The 18,579-nt window shown below is 43.2% G+C and overlaps 1 protein-coding gene across 1 annotated transcript in view; it reads right to left on the bottom strand.

Moving 5' to 3' along the window:
* Nucleotides 1-10,317: 10,317 nt before the first annotated feature.
* EEF1G (eukaryotic translation elongation factor 1 gamma) overlaps nt 10,318-18,579 on the bottom strand; it is a 41,399-nt gene continuing 33,137 nt past the window's right edge. Inside the window, 1 exon segment of the mRNA XM_068261545.1 lies at nt 10,318-10,596. Coding sequence (XP_068117646.1) covers nt 10,438-10,596 — 159 coding nt within the window. The 3' untranslated portion in view covers nt 10,318-10,437.

Raw genomic sequence — 18,579 nt, 5'->3', positions numbered from 1 at the left:
TGACTGTATAGGGGTCTATACCACTGTATAGGGGTCTGAACATAAACTAAATTAGGCATGCCCACAAAAAATTAGGCAAGGATTTTTTTCAAATGTCATGCCTTGGTGTTTGAAGGTTGATTTGTCTAGATTTGTGTGCCTGTTTAAATGGGTACAATCCTAAGGCCCTGTTCAGTGCTCAGTTGTTTTGCAGAATAATTCTACAAGTCAACTCACTGTCCATACACTTCTATGGGGCTGTTCAGAGTACTGTGTTGTAACCGATTGCATTTTTACTGTGGCAGGTTATGTCACTGGAAGGAAATGCTGCTTGCTTTTTTGGCAGTTGGAAACTGCTGTCATTACCCACAATGCAACAAGGCTCAAACAGTGTGATGTCAGTACACTGTGGCAAGGGTTTCACCACAAAAAATTCAGCCAGAGCCCCCTGATCAATTTGAGAAAAGGAATAGATTTCTCATGGGAAAGGGGATATCAGCTACTAATTGGGATGAAGTTCAATTCCTAATTACGGTTTCTCTTTAAAGAGGAACTGTCGGAGGCGCATGCGCGCGGGGTTGGTGATGGCTGCCTGATCTCACCCTCGTGCTTCACGCGGAGCAACATCCCGGCATAGCTCTCAGCATACCACGCTTCTGTTATTCCCTCCACTGGAAATAGCTGTGGGAACACCTGCCGCACACTTTAGGCATAATGGCGTCTGGGAACAAGATTCGCTCAAGCCAAAAATCGAACAGATCCTCTTCTCGCTCAGGCAAGGCCCGCGCCTCACGAGGCTCTGCCCTCTCTGATGTGATGGCGGATGATCATGCAGACGGCTATGCCTCAGAAGACAGCCGGGGATTCTCTGATGGAGAGCGCTCATCTCCCCCGAGGATGAAACAAGATTTTCTAGCTAAGATTAGTGGGGTGATCCGTAAAGAAGTCACTGCCGCCAATAAACAACTGGGCAACGACTTGCTGAAAGAGATCCGGATTCTATCGCAGAGAACCTCCTCTCTGGAGGACCGCATGGACAACGCCACCACAGTATTAGAAGGGCACGAAGAAGAAGTCCTCAAACTGCAAGAGGAAATACTTACCTTGAAGAGACAAGCTGAGGACAGCGAGAACAGATCCAGAAGGGGCAATCTGCGTATCAGGGGTCTGCCGGAGTCCATCACGGATATCCCGGGTACTGTTACAGCACTCCTGCAGGAGCTGGTCCCTGAAGTGCCCGTCAAAAGATTGGAGCTGGATCGGGTCCACCGAGCTCTCTCGACCAAGAAGGCTGATGGTCCCCCGAGAGACATAGTGATGAAATTCTTATATTACAAGACAAAGGAACAAGTCCTGGAGGCTTCTAGGGCGGCCCAATCACTCTCATTCCAAGGGCATAGCTACCAAATCTACGGAGATCTTTCTCTAGCAACATTGCTCAGACGTAAAGAAATGAAACCCTATCTACAGATCTTGCGGGACCGTCAAGTGAAATACCGATGGGGATTCCCGTTCTCGATGTCTTTCACTATGAACAACCGTACCTACACCGCAATCACCGTGCAAGAGCTGCAAGAGCACTTTCAAACCCTGGATCTCCCCCTTCCTCCACCACCGCCCTCTCCGGCCAAAACACCCTCTTTGCCATCCTCACAAAGAAGCCTTTCTAGCTTGCCTCTCATATCCTCGGGAACCCCGAAAGAGCAAAGGCAGAAGAAACGGAGATCTACTGCACTCAAAGAGCTATCTTCGCAAGTTTTCCAGGATGTCGCCTGATTGAGATAAGTGTCACCCGCAGTGTTATACATGCCTTATCCTCATCCCTTGTCACTACTGTTTCGTGACATTCCCTACGGGTTTATTACCACCCAGTTAAGGGGCCTTTTGATATGTTCCCCTATGTTTAAATGTTTAACCTCTGGAGTTGTTTTGACACAGTTAGTTGTCAGTTCGACTTTGACAATGTTCGATTTGCAACGTAGCTCTGTATTACCCTTTTTCTTGGAGCCATTTTGTCCCATGTGGCCGAGCCTAACGGCTGTTTCCCGCCACAAAAGAACTGTTCCCTCCGCAGATGACACTTGATCTTCAGCATCAGCTCCCGACCCAATCTACAGCATACACATAGACTGACCTCCTCAATATGTCATGCTGTAAATGCCACGATTACTTTATTTTACTAAAGCTCTTGCCGCTGGACTCTTAATTTATATATCATTTATAGGAAGTACTTCTTTACTATGCCAATTAGCTATACGTAAATAGAGCTTAAGCTAGCTGAAATGTTCCCCTCTAGGCTGAATAGCTAAGTGACTCCTCTGGTAAATACCCCGCTAATGTTTTTGCATTATATAACTCTAATGTCTCTTGTCACGTACTTAACTTAGAACTTAGTAAATAATAGATACTACTGTTGTGCCTCTGTATATATGAACCTGAAAGTAATTCCTAGAATTTTAAACTGCGTTTCAGCACATACAAGGGTTGAATGCTTTACAGAGATACCCCTACCCCTCCCTGGCCACCTCCCCCTCTTTCCTAACTATCTTTATCCCTCTTCCCTTCCCAATCCTATTAGGGTTAATTTTATTTTGCATCAAAATACAAGCTCACATTAACACCGTGTGTTATTATCTATTTGGGGCAGTGCGCGGGCCGGACACAGGAGGGCACCGTAGCACCATTAAAACAAAAAATGTTTCAGCTTCTGCACTGTCCTCCGTGGGCAAGATTTCACCAGCTTAGCATTCATTAATCCCTTAAAAGCTACGCATTTAAATAAACTCATGTATACTAACACGACTCCATCTATCCATGCTGCAGCTTCCTGGGGCTTGGCCCGCGCAGTGTACTTCTGTTGCAAGTTGGCCCAATCGCATTATAGCAGTAGCTGTTAGATTCTCACGCGTTGCAGCTATTTGGGAGGCACTCACCCTAAATTATTGACTGCACGTACGCTGATACGGCTTCAACTAATGAACAGCTAAATATGTATATCTTCAGGTTGCATACCTAAGCGGCTCACACGATCATTAATCTGCTATGCTACTGTATTTAATGACCCTAATACCTTTTTTTTTACGCATTTAAATTTAGAATGGTTGATAATACTGTGGTGCCTCCATACATGCGAGTTTGAAATTAACGATTGTGAAGTTAAACCGTATAATATCACAGTTAAAAGGTCAACTGTATTACAGGGATACCTTTACTTCTTCCCAGCTACCTCTCCTTACCCCCCAATTACCTCCTCCCCTTTTCCCTCCCCAATCCTATCAAGGTGAATTATATTTTGTATCAAAATGTATGCGTAAGTCAACACCGTGTGTTAATTATGGGTTATGTAATGCAGCGCGCAGGCCAGACACAGGAGGGCACCATAGTACCACTAAAGCAAATAAGGCCCTTACTTCTACAATCTCCCCTGCGGACAAAGTTTCTCTACCCCCGTAGACTATACTTATTTGTCACCTGAACTCGAAACTTATCATTACCCTTTTAAAAGTGCCACATTAGACTAAACTTAGGCACCCTACCATGACCCTCATTTATCTTAAGTTGTGCCCTTCTAGTGCTTGGCCTGTGCAATGTAACTTTGCTATATTCTACAAATTATACGCTCCCCCCCCCCCACCCCCCCATTCTGGGACAAATAGGCTCTCTTAGAAAAGTATGCTTCTTTCAGGTTGTAAACATAACTCCCTCCATTAGGTGATCAAGGACACACATTAATATGTACTGACCTCCCTCCTAGTGTCTGAACGCGGGTTTTACCTTCGTGAAGTTAATGCTTACCTGACATATCAAGGCCACAGTCATTCACTAATCCCAAGGCCTGATAAGTTACCTGAATCCCCTTCCTACTATACCACAGTTGTTACTTATTCTTTTCAAGTCACGTATGCTGGAATCTTTAGCGCATACAATTTCTCTAATAATGCCGGGATCTGCCCCGTGTGCGATCCATGCTCCTCCACTTGTCCCTTGACGGAACATATCCATCGAGGACACACATACTCTGATACCCCTGGTACTTGTACCACCGGTATCAATACCACCTAGATAGGGTAGCTCTTGCTGAGTTTATACCCTATCACAATGTGTAAGTCTACTTACTTCACATCTGCTCGTTCTTTTTCTATTTTCTTCTTAACCCCCTTTTCTTCTTCTTCTTATGACCACACGATGGGAGCGGGGTGCCCTCCCTGTCTTTTTTCAATTCACCCCCTATGAACTCTCCTCTAAAAATTGTCTCAATCAATGCCCAGGGACTTAACTCCCCTTTAAAAAGAACCAAGGCTTTCCAACACTTCAAGCGGTCTCAAGCCGACATCATCTGTATCCAGGAAACACATTTTATACAGAACCATGAGCCCAAATTCCTATACAAGGACTATAGACAGGTCTACTACGCTAGCGCTCAGGTTAAAAAACGAGGCGTACTGATTGCTATTAGAAACAACTTGAGCTTTTCTCTCACTAAGTCGGTCTCGGATCCGGAAGGTAGGTACATCTTACTGGTTGGTACTTTACAAGATGACCCATTTACCATTATCTCCTACTATGCCCCTAATGATAAACAGGCTCCCTTCATCTCACATCTTCTCAATGTAGTAAATAAACATAGCAAAGGATTTCTCCTTATCTGTGGAGATACCAACCATTGTCTACACCCGTTCTGGGATAAACAAACGCCGAAAGGGGTCTCAGACTCAGGGAATACGAAACAGACTGAAACAATTAGGTCAGCATTCAAGTCGCTTAAATTAATTGATATCTGGCAAGAGCTGAATCCTTGTAAGAAGGAATTCACATTCTATTCCAGTGCTCACTCCTCCTTTTCCAGAATTGATCACTGCTGGACTCTATCCTCCCTGCTACCCTCAGTTAAATCAGCTAAAATTTGCCCTACGCCTTGGTCTGACCATAACATGTATGTTATTGTGCTTTCCTCTCTGATTCAACGCCCAGCTGAATTCCGCTGGGCCTTGAATCAATATCTCCTCACGGACGAAAATATCACAAAACAGATAAGTGGACAATTAACTGAATACTTTACTCTCAATGGTCTTGATCCTGACATCCCTGCCCTAACGGTATGGGAAGCCCACAAGGCAGTAATTAGAGGCACTTTTATTCAAATTGCTTCCAGAAGGAAAAAAGAAAAACAGCAGGTATTATCAAAGCTAGAGGAAAAGTTTACAGAAGCACACATTTAGGGAAGCCCCTTCCCCGGACAACAAAAAAGAACTTTTAAAAGCTGAAACAGCACTTAATCTTGCTCTGACAGAGTCGGCAGAGAAACAACTTACCTCTGCCAAACTAAAATTTTATCTTAAATGCAATAAACCAGACACTTTGCTAGCTAATAGATTGAGACAATCGGACTTGTCCTTCAAGCCCATCTCCTTACAGACCGAGCATAACCAACTGTCCGCCAACCCTATTAAAATTGTCGAAACTTTCCGCTCCAATCTTGAAAAATTATACAACTCCCCTGATAAAGCTTCCCCCACGCAGATTAGAGACTTTTTATCCAAAATACCTCTTCCAGCACTCCCCGAGGGACTGAGGGAATCCCTAGACAAGGAAATCCTTACTGGAGGTCCAACAGGTAATAAAACATCTTAAACTAAATAAACAACCAGGACCAGATGGTTTTAGGGCTGTTTATTATAAGAAGTTTAGCAAGATTCTGTCCCCACATCTAGTTAAAGCTTTCAACAACATCCTTAAGGGGGCGAAATTTCATCAAGAAACCATTTCAGCACTTATTAGTATGATCCCCAAACTAAATACTAACCCACAAATCTGGTCTAACTACCGTCCTATCTCTTTATTGAACTTGGACATCAAAATTCTGGCTAAGATCCTGGCTAATCGCTTAAATACCGAAATCACTACCCTCATACATAATGACCAGGTAGGCTTTATGCCCCAAAGGCAAGCTGGTGACGGTGTCCGCAGATTAACGCATCTAATTCATCATGCTCATCTTACCTCTACCCCAGCAATGCTACTGGCGCTAGATATCACTAAAGCATTCGATTCTGTGGCATGGTCATACCTGTTAGCTGTGTTGCGGCACTGGGGTTTTGGCGAGAACATGATCAATTGGATCAGGGCCTTGTATTCTACGCCATCAGCAGCAATTTCATACCAAGGATTCAGATCATCCCCCTTCCTTATTACACGTGGTACCAGTCAGGGGTGCCCCTTATCCCCACTACTTTTCGCCTTACTTATCGAGGCTTTAGCCATTCTGATCCGTAATTCTCCAGATATTCAGGGCATACAGGTAGGCAGTAACATGCATAAAATCGCTCTATTTGCGGACGATCTTACCATGTGTATTACTCGCCCTACCAAATCCTTACTCGCTCTAAACAAAATGTTAACACAATTCGGCAACATTTCGGGACTACATATCAACCCCACAAAATCAAAAGCACTAAATATTTCCTTACCTCCGACATTAATGCAAGCTCTTCAAGACACTTTTGAATTCCAAGTTGAGGACTGCAAACTCCCATACTTAGGCATATATCTCACTAGCTCCTATGACACATTATTCCGCTATAATTACCCCTCACTATCCCGGGAACTCTGCGAGATGCTGGAGTGCTGGAAGAAGTATTCAATCTCATGGATGGGCAGAATTGCAGCTGTCAAAATGACTTTCCTCCCCAAGCTCCTCTATGTGTTTCGGTTACTCCCGGTACCCGTCCCCTCTACATTTATCGAAACCCTGCAAAAAAAGTTAACAATTTCATCTGGGGTCCTAAGAAGCCCCGCTTCAAAAGAAAATACCTACTTCTGCAACGCTCTAATGGAGGCTTAGGTGTTCCCGACTTAAAACTATATTATAAGGCTGCCCAGCTGGCCTCACTGACCAGCTGGCATGCAAATGCAGGGAAGCCCTCTTGGGTGAGTATTGAGGAGCATATTATTCATCCTATCAAAATACAAAATCTCCTCTGGATCTCTCCCTCTGAACGAAATAAAATCTCTAACCCCATACTCCAAAACTCACTTGTAATATGGGACAGTTGCAAATATTCAGGGAAGCTAATATCCCCACACCGACCTCTGGTTTCCTTTCTAGGCAACCCATCCTTTCCAGCTGGTTTATTATCCCCTGCTAGCTATCACTGGTGGTCTAGAGCTCAACTAACGAGAGTTTGGGATCTCACCACGGATCAAGGAATAAAATCACTGGATTATTTAAAAGAGAAACATAACTTACCCCAAGGGGAAATTTTCAGATATCGACAGATACATCATTTTATGAAATCTAATTTGCCTGATAACTCCTCTCTTGCATGTAGAACAGCATACGAAACAATATGTGCAACAAACCCCTTTTCCCCTGGAGTACTCTCCATGATATATAAAGATTTGACACGAACATTAGCAGAACGGAAACCAGACTATATAACAAAATGGGAAAAAGAACTGGGAGTAAGTATAGCAAACGAAGACCTACAGGATATTTGGAACAATATCCCTCGGGTATCTGTGAATGCTGACCTAATTGAAGTTAATTATAAGCTGCTATTCAGGTGGTACCTAGTCCCACAAAGGTTGGCAAAAATCAAACCAAACTCAACGCCAAACTGTTTCAGGGGTTGTGCAACGGCGGGCACCCATACCCACACGTGGTGGAAATGCAAAAAAGCAAACAGACTGGATAAGGGTTTGTACGTGGGCCTCATCACTGCTTAACACCCCCATCCATAAAAATCCTATCCATACACTTCTGGGCCTTCCGTATCCGAGCCTGACCTCTACTCAGAATGCTCTAGTTAACTTTATCTTTACAGCCACAAAATTAGTAATAGCAGCCTCCTGGAACACCACAACTCTATCCTTTAATCAAGTTAAACAGAGACTTTGTCGCATCCTATTTTTTGAGAAGCTTAAAGCTAAAACAATGGACACGATGAAAAAATTTAATAAGATATGGGCTCCCCTTACCAATTATATCCTTGGGCCTGAACCAATTGTATAATTAGGACGTTACTGATTATACCCATCTGGGCTAACAAGTTAAATCAGAAACTTTAACTTCAATCGTGAGGAAAATTGGTGGGCCCCCGTTCTCGTGGTCTCGATCTTCTTTTCTACCCCTCCCTAACCCCCTTCTATTTATCTTTCTTTCTCTTCTCCCCTTCTCAATTACCTTAGTATAGGTACTGGAAATCTAACTTGATATAACGCTAACCTCAGCTAACCCTACATCTCAAGAATCTACTAAGATGCTAGAGCAATCCTTTAAAGGTCGGTAATGTCGACCCTGTCTCGCTGGAGATAGGATCTCAAAAGCCTACAATCGTAAATAGGGGAGGGTAGCCCCGCCCAGCCGGTTCGGTTGAGTGAATGGGCGGTTGCTGCCACCCCCAACTGGGTTACCAAACCTCTTAGCACTCAGCTTTTAAGTATCTAACTAGCTCACTGGGGGTCATTTCCCCCACGCGCTAAATTTTGGGTCAGGGTTTCATATATTCCATTAGCTCACATAGTATTGTGACCCATGTCGTTATATCATATTTATCCAGAGATGTATTTTACTTGCATTACTGTTACGTTTGTATAAAGTTATGTATTTCAAAGTTACTACTGTACCTGTAAACTTGTTCTGATTCTATTTTAAAAACCAATAAAAAACTATTGAAAGTAAAGAGGAACTGTCGCGAAAATCTTCAAAGTTAAAAACACAAGTAAGAAGCAAGTTTCTTCCCGAGTAAAATGAGCCATAAGTTACTTCTCTCCTATGTTACTGGCATTTACAATAAGTAGTAGAAATCTGATATTACCGACAGGTTTTGGGCTAGTCCATCTCTCCATAGGAAATTCTCAGCATGGTCTTTATTTTTTATACAGACGCTCCCTGAAAAAGCTTTATACAAAGATGCTGACCAACCTCCCTGCTCACCGTACACTTTTTTTGGAAGTTGGACAGAGCAACTGCCATTCACTAAGTATTTTGAAAACAAAGAAATTCCTGTGAACCCTCCCATGAGGAGATGGGCTAGTCCAAAACCTGTCGGTTCTGTCAGATTTCTACTACCTACTGCAAGTGACAGCAACATGGGAGAAAAAGTAATTTATAGCTCATTTTACTCTGGAAGAAATGTACTTAATTGTATAGTTTTACATTTTAAATTGAGATTTTCTTGACAGAGGTCCTTTAACTGCGTCACGCCGATGGGCGAACGTGGTGGCAGCCCGAGGACTGCCTAACACCGTTTGGCATAAGGTCCTGTGGGCCTGTTTTGCTGGAGATCGCGCACGCTGATCTCCACTTGATAGGCGAAGCGCCGCCTTCAGTCTCCCAGTGGCGATCGCCACTTGGAGACTGTTAGCCGGCAAAATCGCTGTCTTTCAGTGCCGTACAGCGCTGTGATCTAAGTCAGTCACACAGCTGTCCCCCTGGGAGACCTGACAGTGATCGGCTGTCATAGACTGAAGAAAAATTAAAAATAAATGCTTTCTAGTGGGTTCCAGGCCTAAAAAGGTTGCGCATGTAACTAGCTGGGATGGTCAATGAGATGCAAATCATTAAGAGTTGTTGCAAAGCTTATGCAAATTCTGAGTGCATATCAGATTGATTGGTGCTTATTCAAGCTACCTACATTGAGAACTTCGTAACTCTGCATCAACTCAGAATAATTAAAGTTGATGCAGGGGTATGCAAATGCATGCAAGTCCCTACATCTTGCTAACTGACCATTCAAATCCCACCTTAGCTTCATTTGTCCATGTCCAATTTGCATAATCCCCGATATTTGCATCTCATTGACCATGCATGGTGTACATTTTGATTAGCCAGATAGCCGTTAATAGCATTATTATATGCAAAATATGTATGTATGTTAGTGGTTGCCTACTGAAATTTTACTTGCATCATACAACTGACTTAAATACTACACTATATTGGGGCTCTCTGTTTTTGTTCTTCATTTTAAGATTTTGATTAGCCAATTGTAAACACTTCTATGTAGTATGAGGGCTAAAATATTTTGACTACTATGAAAAGATTGCATATGTAAACCCTCATACTGCATGGAGGTGCTAACATAAGCCAATGATTGACCAATTAAAATTTGATGTGAATACCCAAGTATACTAGGAGATAAGGCTATGAATTCCTACGTGATTTGGATGAACAGATCAGACAAATACTGCCATCATTTATATGATAAGGGAGAGGGTGGGGATTCTGCCTAACACGGTGGGGAAGATTCAGCCAAGGTGAAATCTACACATATTGTTACACATGCGCACATCCCATGAAATCAATTAAAAAACAAAAAACACACAACCAGAAACAAAGTGTTTCAATTCACTATTTATTTTCCATCTTAGGATAAAAGATAGAGATCTGTTTGAAGAGAAAAGTTGCCCCCAGTTCTCTCTTCAAATCATACACAGCTCCTCTCTTTCTCCCAGAGGTCCTCACTTAAAGATCTTGCCTTGATTGAAAGGTTTGCCTACATGCTTGAACTCTCCTTCCCAGCAGAAATACTCTTTCACAAGTGTCTTGCACTCCTCACTGTCAGTGTCCAGCTTTCTCCAGTTGTAGGACTCGTAATCAATTTGCCAGTCTTCAGACAACTAAAAAGAAAATAAGCAGTTAAACAAACAAACAAACAAAACCGGCAAGATCTATTTCTAACTGCAGAGAGCACTGGGATAACTTCAATAGAGCATTACCCAAGTAGCTTGATTCCAAGAAGGAGGGGGCGAGGGGGGGTGTTACAGGCAGCAACAGGTCTATAGAGGGTCAAAACGGGTGGTCCACAGGACACTGTACGTATTGTGCGTAATTAGCCAGTCTGGAATCCTACAATGCTGCATCATGATTTTCTCTTGTGAGTGCAGTATTTTAATTTTAGTACATTTTGGTAAGATATGATCACTTGTCTTTGAGGTAAATTCCACAGCTGTCGAAAGAAACCAGATTTGATTTACTGCCTGGTTGACTAAATGGCAGTGTGATATCTGAAGTATTATCTGGCGAGTCTTGTGCAATTGTAGAGTGTGAGGTGCTAGCACCTGCATGGAGGTTTGCAGCGTTTCCTCCCAGTAGCAGCGTTTACAGTGGTGGAATCAAGCTACTTCGTTAATACACAGTTGACGTTATCCTGTTCCAGATGTCAAATACTTGAAGGGAAGATACCGGGTATGCAGAACAGGAAAGATTCCATTACATGAGGAGCATCAGAACAGTCTTGGAACTTAGTGTCTACCAATATGGACTGCTGCACTCCCCATATTACTGGTGATTACCAGACTGAAGGTCGCAGACTAATATTGTCTTGCAAGTTAGCTCAGCAGTGATTATTGCTGCTCTCTCCCTTGTCTGCCCCATATTTTGACAGGTTTATGCTTGTATGCAGAGAGCAGCGGCTGTAGCAAGCAGACTACAATCGCCCAGAGAACACAAAGCAATACATTCTATATCAAGCAGCTATAGAATACAGCAAGGGAGGAATATGTGATGCATACAGGACCAGCAGAGGAAAAGGCTGAACTGCAAGTAATCTTACAGCAAATACCACAGATCTGCAACTAAAAAAGGTTTTATTTCCATATATGTTGGTGTGCTAAAAACAAATAAAATATTGAAAAAAAACTTCTAGATGTCTTGATTTGCCACAAAGACGCGAAATAGACTTAAATTTTAATTTTTGGAATTTTTTTAATTTTTTTTTTTTCACCAAATTTAAAATCCAAATTACTGCTGCTCTGAGTGACATATCTGACTACTGGGATACTCAGCAGTATGCTGTATGTGTAAGCCTCAGCGCTGAGTCTGCTTCTAAAATGGTAGAAGGGGTTAATCTTTCCTGAAGAATCCAGTGGATTTAAATAAGTCGTACAGACATTTTTAAGCAATAACAAAGATCCTCATTACAAAAACATCGGACAAATGCTCAAAGCATTTCAAGCTTTAGGTTGCCTGATGAGTTTGAAGGCGCATTTCCTCCAGTCACACCTTGACTACTTTCCTAAAAATGTGGGAGCTGAGAGTGAACAAGGTGAGTGATTCCACCAAGACATTAAAGAGATGAAAAGGAGATGCCAAGGAAAATGGAGCATTACAAGGATGGCAGACTACCATTGGATGCTTCAGAGAAACATTCCGGATGCTACTCAAGCACAAATGCACCAAAAGGAGCCTCACAGGGAACAAGTATAGTTTAGTGTGTGCTAGACGATAGTGATAGTGTCAAGCAGATGCAAATAACTTCGATTTGATGAAAAATTGTGCAGCTTGAAAATGAACCAATCAAATTTTACCTCAGCAGGATTTGATTGGTTCATTTTCAAGCTGCATAGATTTGCATCAACTCGAAGTTATTTGCATCTACTTGACCATCACTACTAGATGGTAACCCTGGTTTGTGAGTATTAAATTGTTATATTACTCATTATTAATTATCATCTATACAATATCACACTATTGGGCTCTTGGTGTCCCCCCTCCCTTTATCTCGTTGCCTGTGCTGGTTAATAAATATTTTCTACTCTAAGTGAGTTGTCTTCTATGAGGTTAGCCACCTCAAGCTTTAGTTTTAAGTGTGTTTTTAAACTTTTTATACTTCATTGGGCGCCTCTTTACCCCCTTCTGTGTTATACTCTCCCCCCCCCCCCTCCCACGAGTTGGTAAGGGGAGTCCCATACACCTAACCTGAGGTGGAACCCACACCACCTCACAGTTTTAGAGTGCATGAGGTTTTTCAACAATAGAGCGACCGTCTCCAGTATTGCTGGCATCCCTGCTTTGAGTGGTCGGTTGCCCCGTGTGCAACCCACCTTTGTGAGTATTCCCTTTTTTGAACACCTATACCTACCCATTCATCTGTGACATACTGCACAATTTGGGCTCCCGTTGTCTCTGTGTTTCTTCTCCTAGTACCATTTACATCACAACTAGGCAATACACTTATAAATAGGAACAGAGGTGCCAAAATAGGGTTAAACTGTTAACTGAATGAGGTGGTATGTCCACCACTACCTCCTCTTTTTAGACACTATGGCCTCAATTCACTAAGCTTAACTCCTGTCTTTAATAACTCTTCAGAGCTGTTTTACAGTTATCACCATGGTGATATAATTGTGATAACTGTAAAACAGCTCTGAAGAGTTATTAAAGACAGGAGTTAAGCTTAGTGAATTGAGGCCAAAGGGCTGGTGCACACTAGAGTGGTTCTGAAGCAGTTTTTTTTTTTTTAACACTTGCAGGGGGAAAACCGCTTGGCTAATGAAAGTGAATGGGATGGTGCACACCAGAGAGGTTTGTTTTTTCCACAACAACAGGGGCTGCAGCATTTTTTAGATTTGAGGCATTTCTGCTTCAATGTTAAAGTATAGGAAAGTGGCAAACCGCTCTGAAAAACCGCTAGATCAGACCGGTTTTCCAGGAGTTTACAGAAGCTGTTCAGTAACAATATTTGTAATCTGCTGCACAAAATTGCTCCAATAAAAAGAAAAAAAACAAACAAACAAATCACACTAAGAATGTTTAGGCTCGTTACACACCAAAAGCGTGCAGGAGAACGTCTCCTGCACGCGTTGGGGCGTGTCGGGAAACTCCGGTGCGACGCTGAGTAGCGGCGGTGGTAGTTAATTACCCCGAAGGGGAAACGGCGATTCCCGACGATAAAATGCGCCGGGACGCGTCGTACCGCAACGTATCGAAACGCAGCGTCGGGTGTGAAAGGTAAAAGGAAAGTCTATGGACTTTCCTTTTACCTTGGTTAACGCAAAGTATAGACTTTGCGCCAGAAGTGGGCTCTGGTGTAAAAGAGCCCTTAGAAAACGTCTCTAAACATGGCTAGAATCGCTCTGAAATCTGCTTCAAAAACTTCTAGCATTTTGCAGATCTGCTAGAGTTTTGGTGTGCACTGGGCCAAACTGTCGATTTCAGAACCAGGGCTGTAGAGTCAGAGTTCGAGTCGAGGCAATTTTGGGCACCTGGAGTCGGAGCCGTTGATTTCATAAACTAAGGAGTCGGATGATTTTTGTACAAACTCCACAGCCCCGTTCAGAACAATGTGTGTCTACTGAATGAAGTGGCAAGTCCACCACTAGCTCTAACAGTTTAACATTTTACCCCATTTTGGCGCCTCTGTTGCTATCTACAAGTTTGTCACCCTTAGTGGAAGGGCGTTACCCCTTTCCTGTCTACAGAGAGCGACTTTTTAATCTGAGTGGGGTCAGGTCTAATCCCCCCCACCTGCCTAAAAAAAAAAAAAAAAAAAAAAAAAGAACCCGAGCTAGGTTTGAAGAATATCATCTGCATGCAGAGGCTGGATCTGCCTATACAACCCAGCCTCTGTTGCTATCCCAAACCCCCCTAAGGTCCCCCTGCACTCTGCAATCCCTCAAATTACAGCCACGCTGCTGACAAACAGCTTGTCAGAGCTGGCTGTGTTTATCTCTATAGTGTCAGTCTGCTGCTCTCCCCGCCTCCTGCAGAACTCCAGTCCCCGCCTGCATCCCTTCCCTCCCTGCTGATTGGAGGGAAGGGACGAGGGCAGGGACCGGAGCTATGCAGGAGGCGGGGAGCAGCTGAGACTGACACTACAGATGTAAACACAGCCTCACAGCACGGCTGTGATTTATAAGGGATTGCAGAGTGCAGGGGGGCCTTAGTGGGGTTTGGGATAGCAACAGAGGCTGGGCTGTATAGGCAGATCCAGCCTCTGTATGCAGATAACATTCTTTAAACACACCTCGGGTTTTCTTTAAAGTGGTTGCCTTTTGAGGTGACCCATGTTTGTATTTTCACATATTGTTACTTTAATATACCTTACTGCGCAACATACTACACTATTGGGCTCTGTCTCCATATACAAGTTTAGTGTGTGCGCAAGTGAACTCATTTCAGTTACAAATATTTTCATGAAAAAAAAAAAAAAAGTTGTAACGAAAACTTTAATTTGAGTCCATTTCCATTTATTTTGAGGTATTGCCCACAATGACCATATAGGGCAGCGTTGGCGAACCTATGGCACACCAACGCTGCTGCGCTATGAACTGCATGAACTGGCCGCATCTACTAGACGCTGCGCCAGTTCATATCCTGCAGCCCCGCTCCAGCCCGCAGTCTCCCGGGAGGCAGAGCAGGGCTACGGGAAGATGGCGTCCGAAGACCTGTACTGGACACTATTTGTGTCTCCAGTACAGGGCTTCGGGCGCCATCTTCCCATAGCCCTGCTATTGCATTTAGCGCGGGAGACATGCAGGAGGATCGTGCGGGGAGTTGCACACCAGAGGCCGGCCGGAAGAGGAGACTTCTGTCAGGTGAGTACATTCCTTTTTTGCAGGTGACATGTGGCCCACATTGCATTATTTTCTGCTGAAATGTGACCCACTACTTATTTTCTGCTGAAATGTTGCCCACATTGCGTTTATTGTCTGGTGTCTGGGGTAACTGTTGCTGCATTTATTATTTACCGCACACCCATGATGCGAAACCTCGTTTCACCACATGGCAGAAACACTGCTTTATGCCTCGCTGTTACATCATTACGTTAGCTCCACCCATACAATGTCATGCAAAAATCTATTAACCCTTCACACTCTCGCATGCAAATGTTCAAACAAATGCATTCACAGATTCACTCATCCAGGCACAAATGTTATCCCTACAGCTAAGTAAAAGCCGGGGGTCTTAGTTCACAGAAGAATGCATTCTTATGCTTAGTCACCTATACTGCGCAGAAGTACCCAGGTAAATATAGGTGTCCTAACTCTGGCCCTGTAACATGCATAGTGCAGACATGCAAACCCATTCATTGCATCAAACCTATCAATGGATTAAGGAGCACACATCCCTGTATTAGCTCCCTTGTGCGATTGGTAAGATGCGCTGTCCCAGGAGAGGACGTCATCCTCTCCTGGGACAGATAGCGCATCTTACCAATCGCACAAGGGAGCTAATGTAATGTATCCATGTGAAACATGCACATGCACCATGCACATACACCAGCATAAGTTGTGTGCATGCTGACAAACACATACAGGGGAAGGAGTACGAAGGGTTAATAGATTTTTTGCTGTTTTCTAGCCACACCCCCTTCAGCACCTCCCCTTCCTTAATAACTTTAATGTCCTAACTAGAGGCGATGTGCCTGGATATATGTATTTTGTTCTTGTTACTGACCACTGTGGCTAGGGTCCAATTCGGTGCACTCCCCCTTCCCCTGTATGTTTGTCAGCATGTACACAGCTTATGCTGGTGTATGTGCATGGTGCACATGGATACATTACGTTAGCTCCCTTGTGCGATTGGTAAGATGCACTGTCTGTCCCAGGAGAGGACGTCAGGATGTGTGCTCCTAATCCATTGATAGGTTTGATGCAATGAATGTGTTTGCATGTCTGCACTATGCATGTTACAGGGCCAGAGTTAGGACACCTATGTTTACCTGGGTACTTCTGCGCAGTATAGGTGACTAAGCATAAGAATGCATTCTTCTGTGAACTAAGACCCCGGCTTTTAACTTAGCTGTAGGGATAACAGTTGTGCCTGGATGAGTGAATCTGTGAATGCATTTGTTTGAACATTTGCATGCGAGAGTGTGAAGGGTTAATAGATTTCAGGGCTGTGGAGTCGGAGTCGTGGAGTCGGGCAATTTTGGGTGCCTGGAGTCGGAGTCGGGAAAAATGCACCGACTCCGACTCCTAATGAATTTGTAACTGTAATTAAAATAGAAAATATGATAAAATGTTCTATTTCTCAGATAATAGTCATTAAAAATAATGTATATATACAGGTTATATACAGTAATTGCTGTGCTTAGTCCACAAAAATGAAATAAACCAATCAAAATGAGTTACTTGTGCTGCTTCAATAAAGCAGTCCCCGTATTTTTAAAGTCAGATATACATATCTGATTGTGACTGTATATATGATGTGTACACAGGAATCTCTTATATATACTAAATAACATCTATGCTGTAAGAATAAAGCCTGATGTGTAGCTGTGTCACTAATAGAGATGGTCAACGAGATGGAAATAATTCTGCATTGATGCTGATTTATGCAAATGTATGCACTCCCTTTGCTGATGAAATCAAATAATTTGATATGTTATTAAAATTTGGTTTGGTGACTACAAATTAAAGGGTAACTGAGACGGATGAAAAGTAAGGTTTTATACATACCTGGGGCTTCCTCCAGCCCCCTTCAGGCTAATCAGTCCCTCACTGTCCTCCACCACCCGGATCTTCTGCTATGAGTCCTGGTAATTCAGCCAGTCAGCGCTGTCCGGCCGCATGCAGCTCCCACAGCCAGGAACATTCTGCACCTGCGCAATAGTGCTGCACAGGTGTAGTATGCTCCTGGCGGCAGAGTGTGTGCATGCGCACTACGCCTGACTGGCTCAAGAACCTGGACTTATAGCACAAGATCCAGGTGGTGGAGGAGGACAACGAGGGACTGATTATTCTGAAGGCGGCTGGAGGAAGCCCCAGGTATGTATAAAACTTTAATTTCATCTGTCTAAGGTTTACTTTGTTACACAGTAGTACTATACTCTACATATGCACTCCCCACAGAGCTGCAGGGAATCCACTGAGAATGCTGTGCACATTGAACACAGAGGTGTTGTCTGTTTACAATCTCCTCATTCCCCTGCAGAGTACCTGCACATCATTCTTACATGTACCCACACTTACAGTGCCTAGGGTCTGATAGATGTTTTTTGTTCCGGTTTGTACCTTTTACAAGTACTCTTACCAAGGACTAGTTTGAGTCTAAAGGGAATAAATATAGTAGTCTACATATCCTTCTCACTTCAGTTGTCTTGTAAAATTCCTAAGCGTTGGCAGTTAAGAGTCGAATTTCATGTTACATACTTTTAATCAACAAAATTGTAATATGCAAATTAGAGGAGTCGGAGTCGGTGGAATCCTAAACTGAGGAGTCGGAGGATTTTTGGACCGACTCCACAGCTCTGATAGATTTTGCGGTTTTCTAGCCACACCCCCTTCAGCACCTCCCCTTCCTTAATAACTTATTTAATGTCCTAACTAGGCGATGTGCCTGGATATATGTATTTTTTTCATACAAATGTCATGGCCACGCCCATTTTTCGTCACGGCGCACGGCACTCCGTGATAAATAAGTCGATGTTAGGTCGCAGTTTGGGCACTGGGCCTCTGAAAGGTTAGCCATCACTGATATAGGGGGACACAGGAAAAGCCATTGGCCATTCCTGTGTCCCCTATGTGGTCAGTGCAATGATCAATTGTTCACGTGTCCCCCTATGTGGTCAGTATATGTATATTAACATGGTTATCGAAATTGTCACTTAAAGGGATTTCCTATAACAAAATGGAGGTCATTTTCGAATTCAGCGACAAAAAAAAAAAAAAAAAAAAAAAAAAAAAACAAGACAAAAAAAAAACAAAAACAAAACAAAAAAAAAAACAAAGCTCAACTCGAAATTATGGGTAGCAAGTATATTAACCTAATGGTTTGGGGGAGGGAATACAGACTTGAAAAACTAAAGTGAATGGTTTCAGCAACATTTAAAAAGTAGCTATGTCAATGCAATGTAAAGGATTTAGAGTTTATACAGG

This window comes from Hyperolius riggenbachi, chromosome 11, assembly GCF_040937935.1.
Source record: "Hyperolius riggenbachi isolate aHypRig1 chromosome 11, aHypRig1.pri, whole genome shotgun sequence".
NCBI lineage: Eukaryota > Metazoa > Chordata > Amphibia > Anura > Hyperoliidae > Hyperolius > Hyperolius riggenbachi.
The sequence above is the reverse complement of the archived record's forward strand: the minus strand, read 5'-3'. Positions and strand labels throughout refer to the sequence as shown.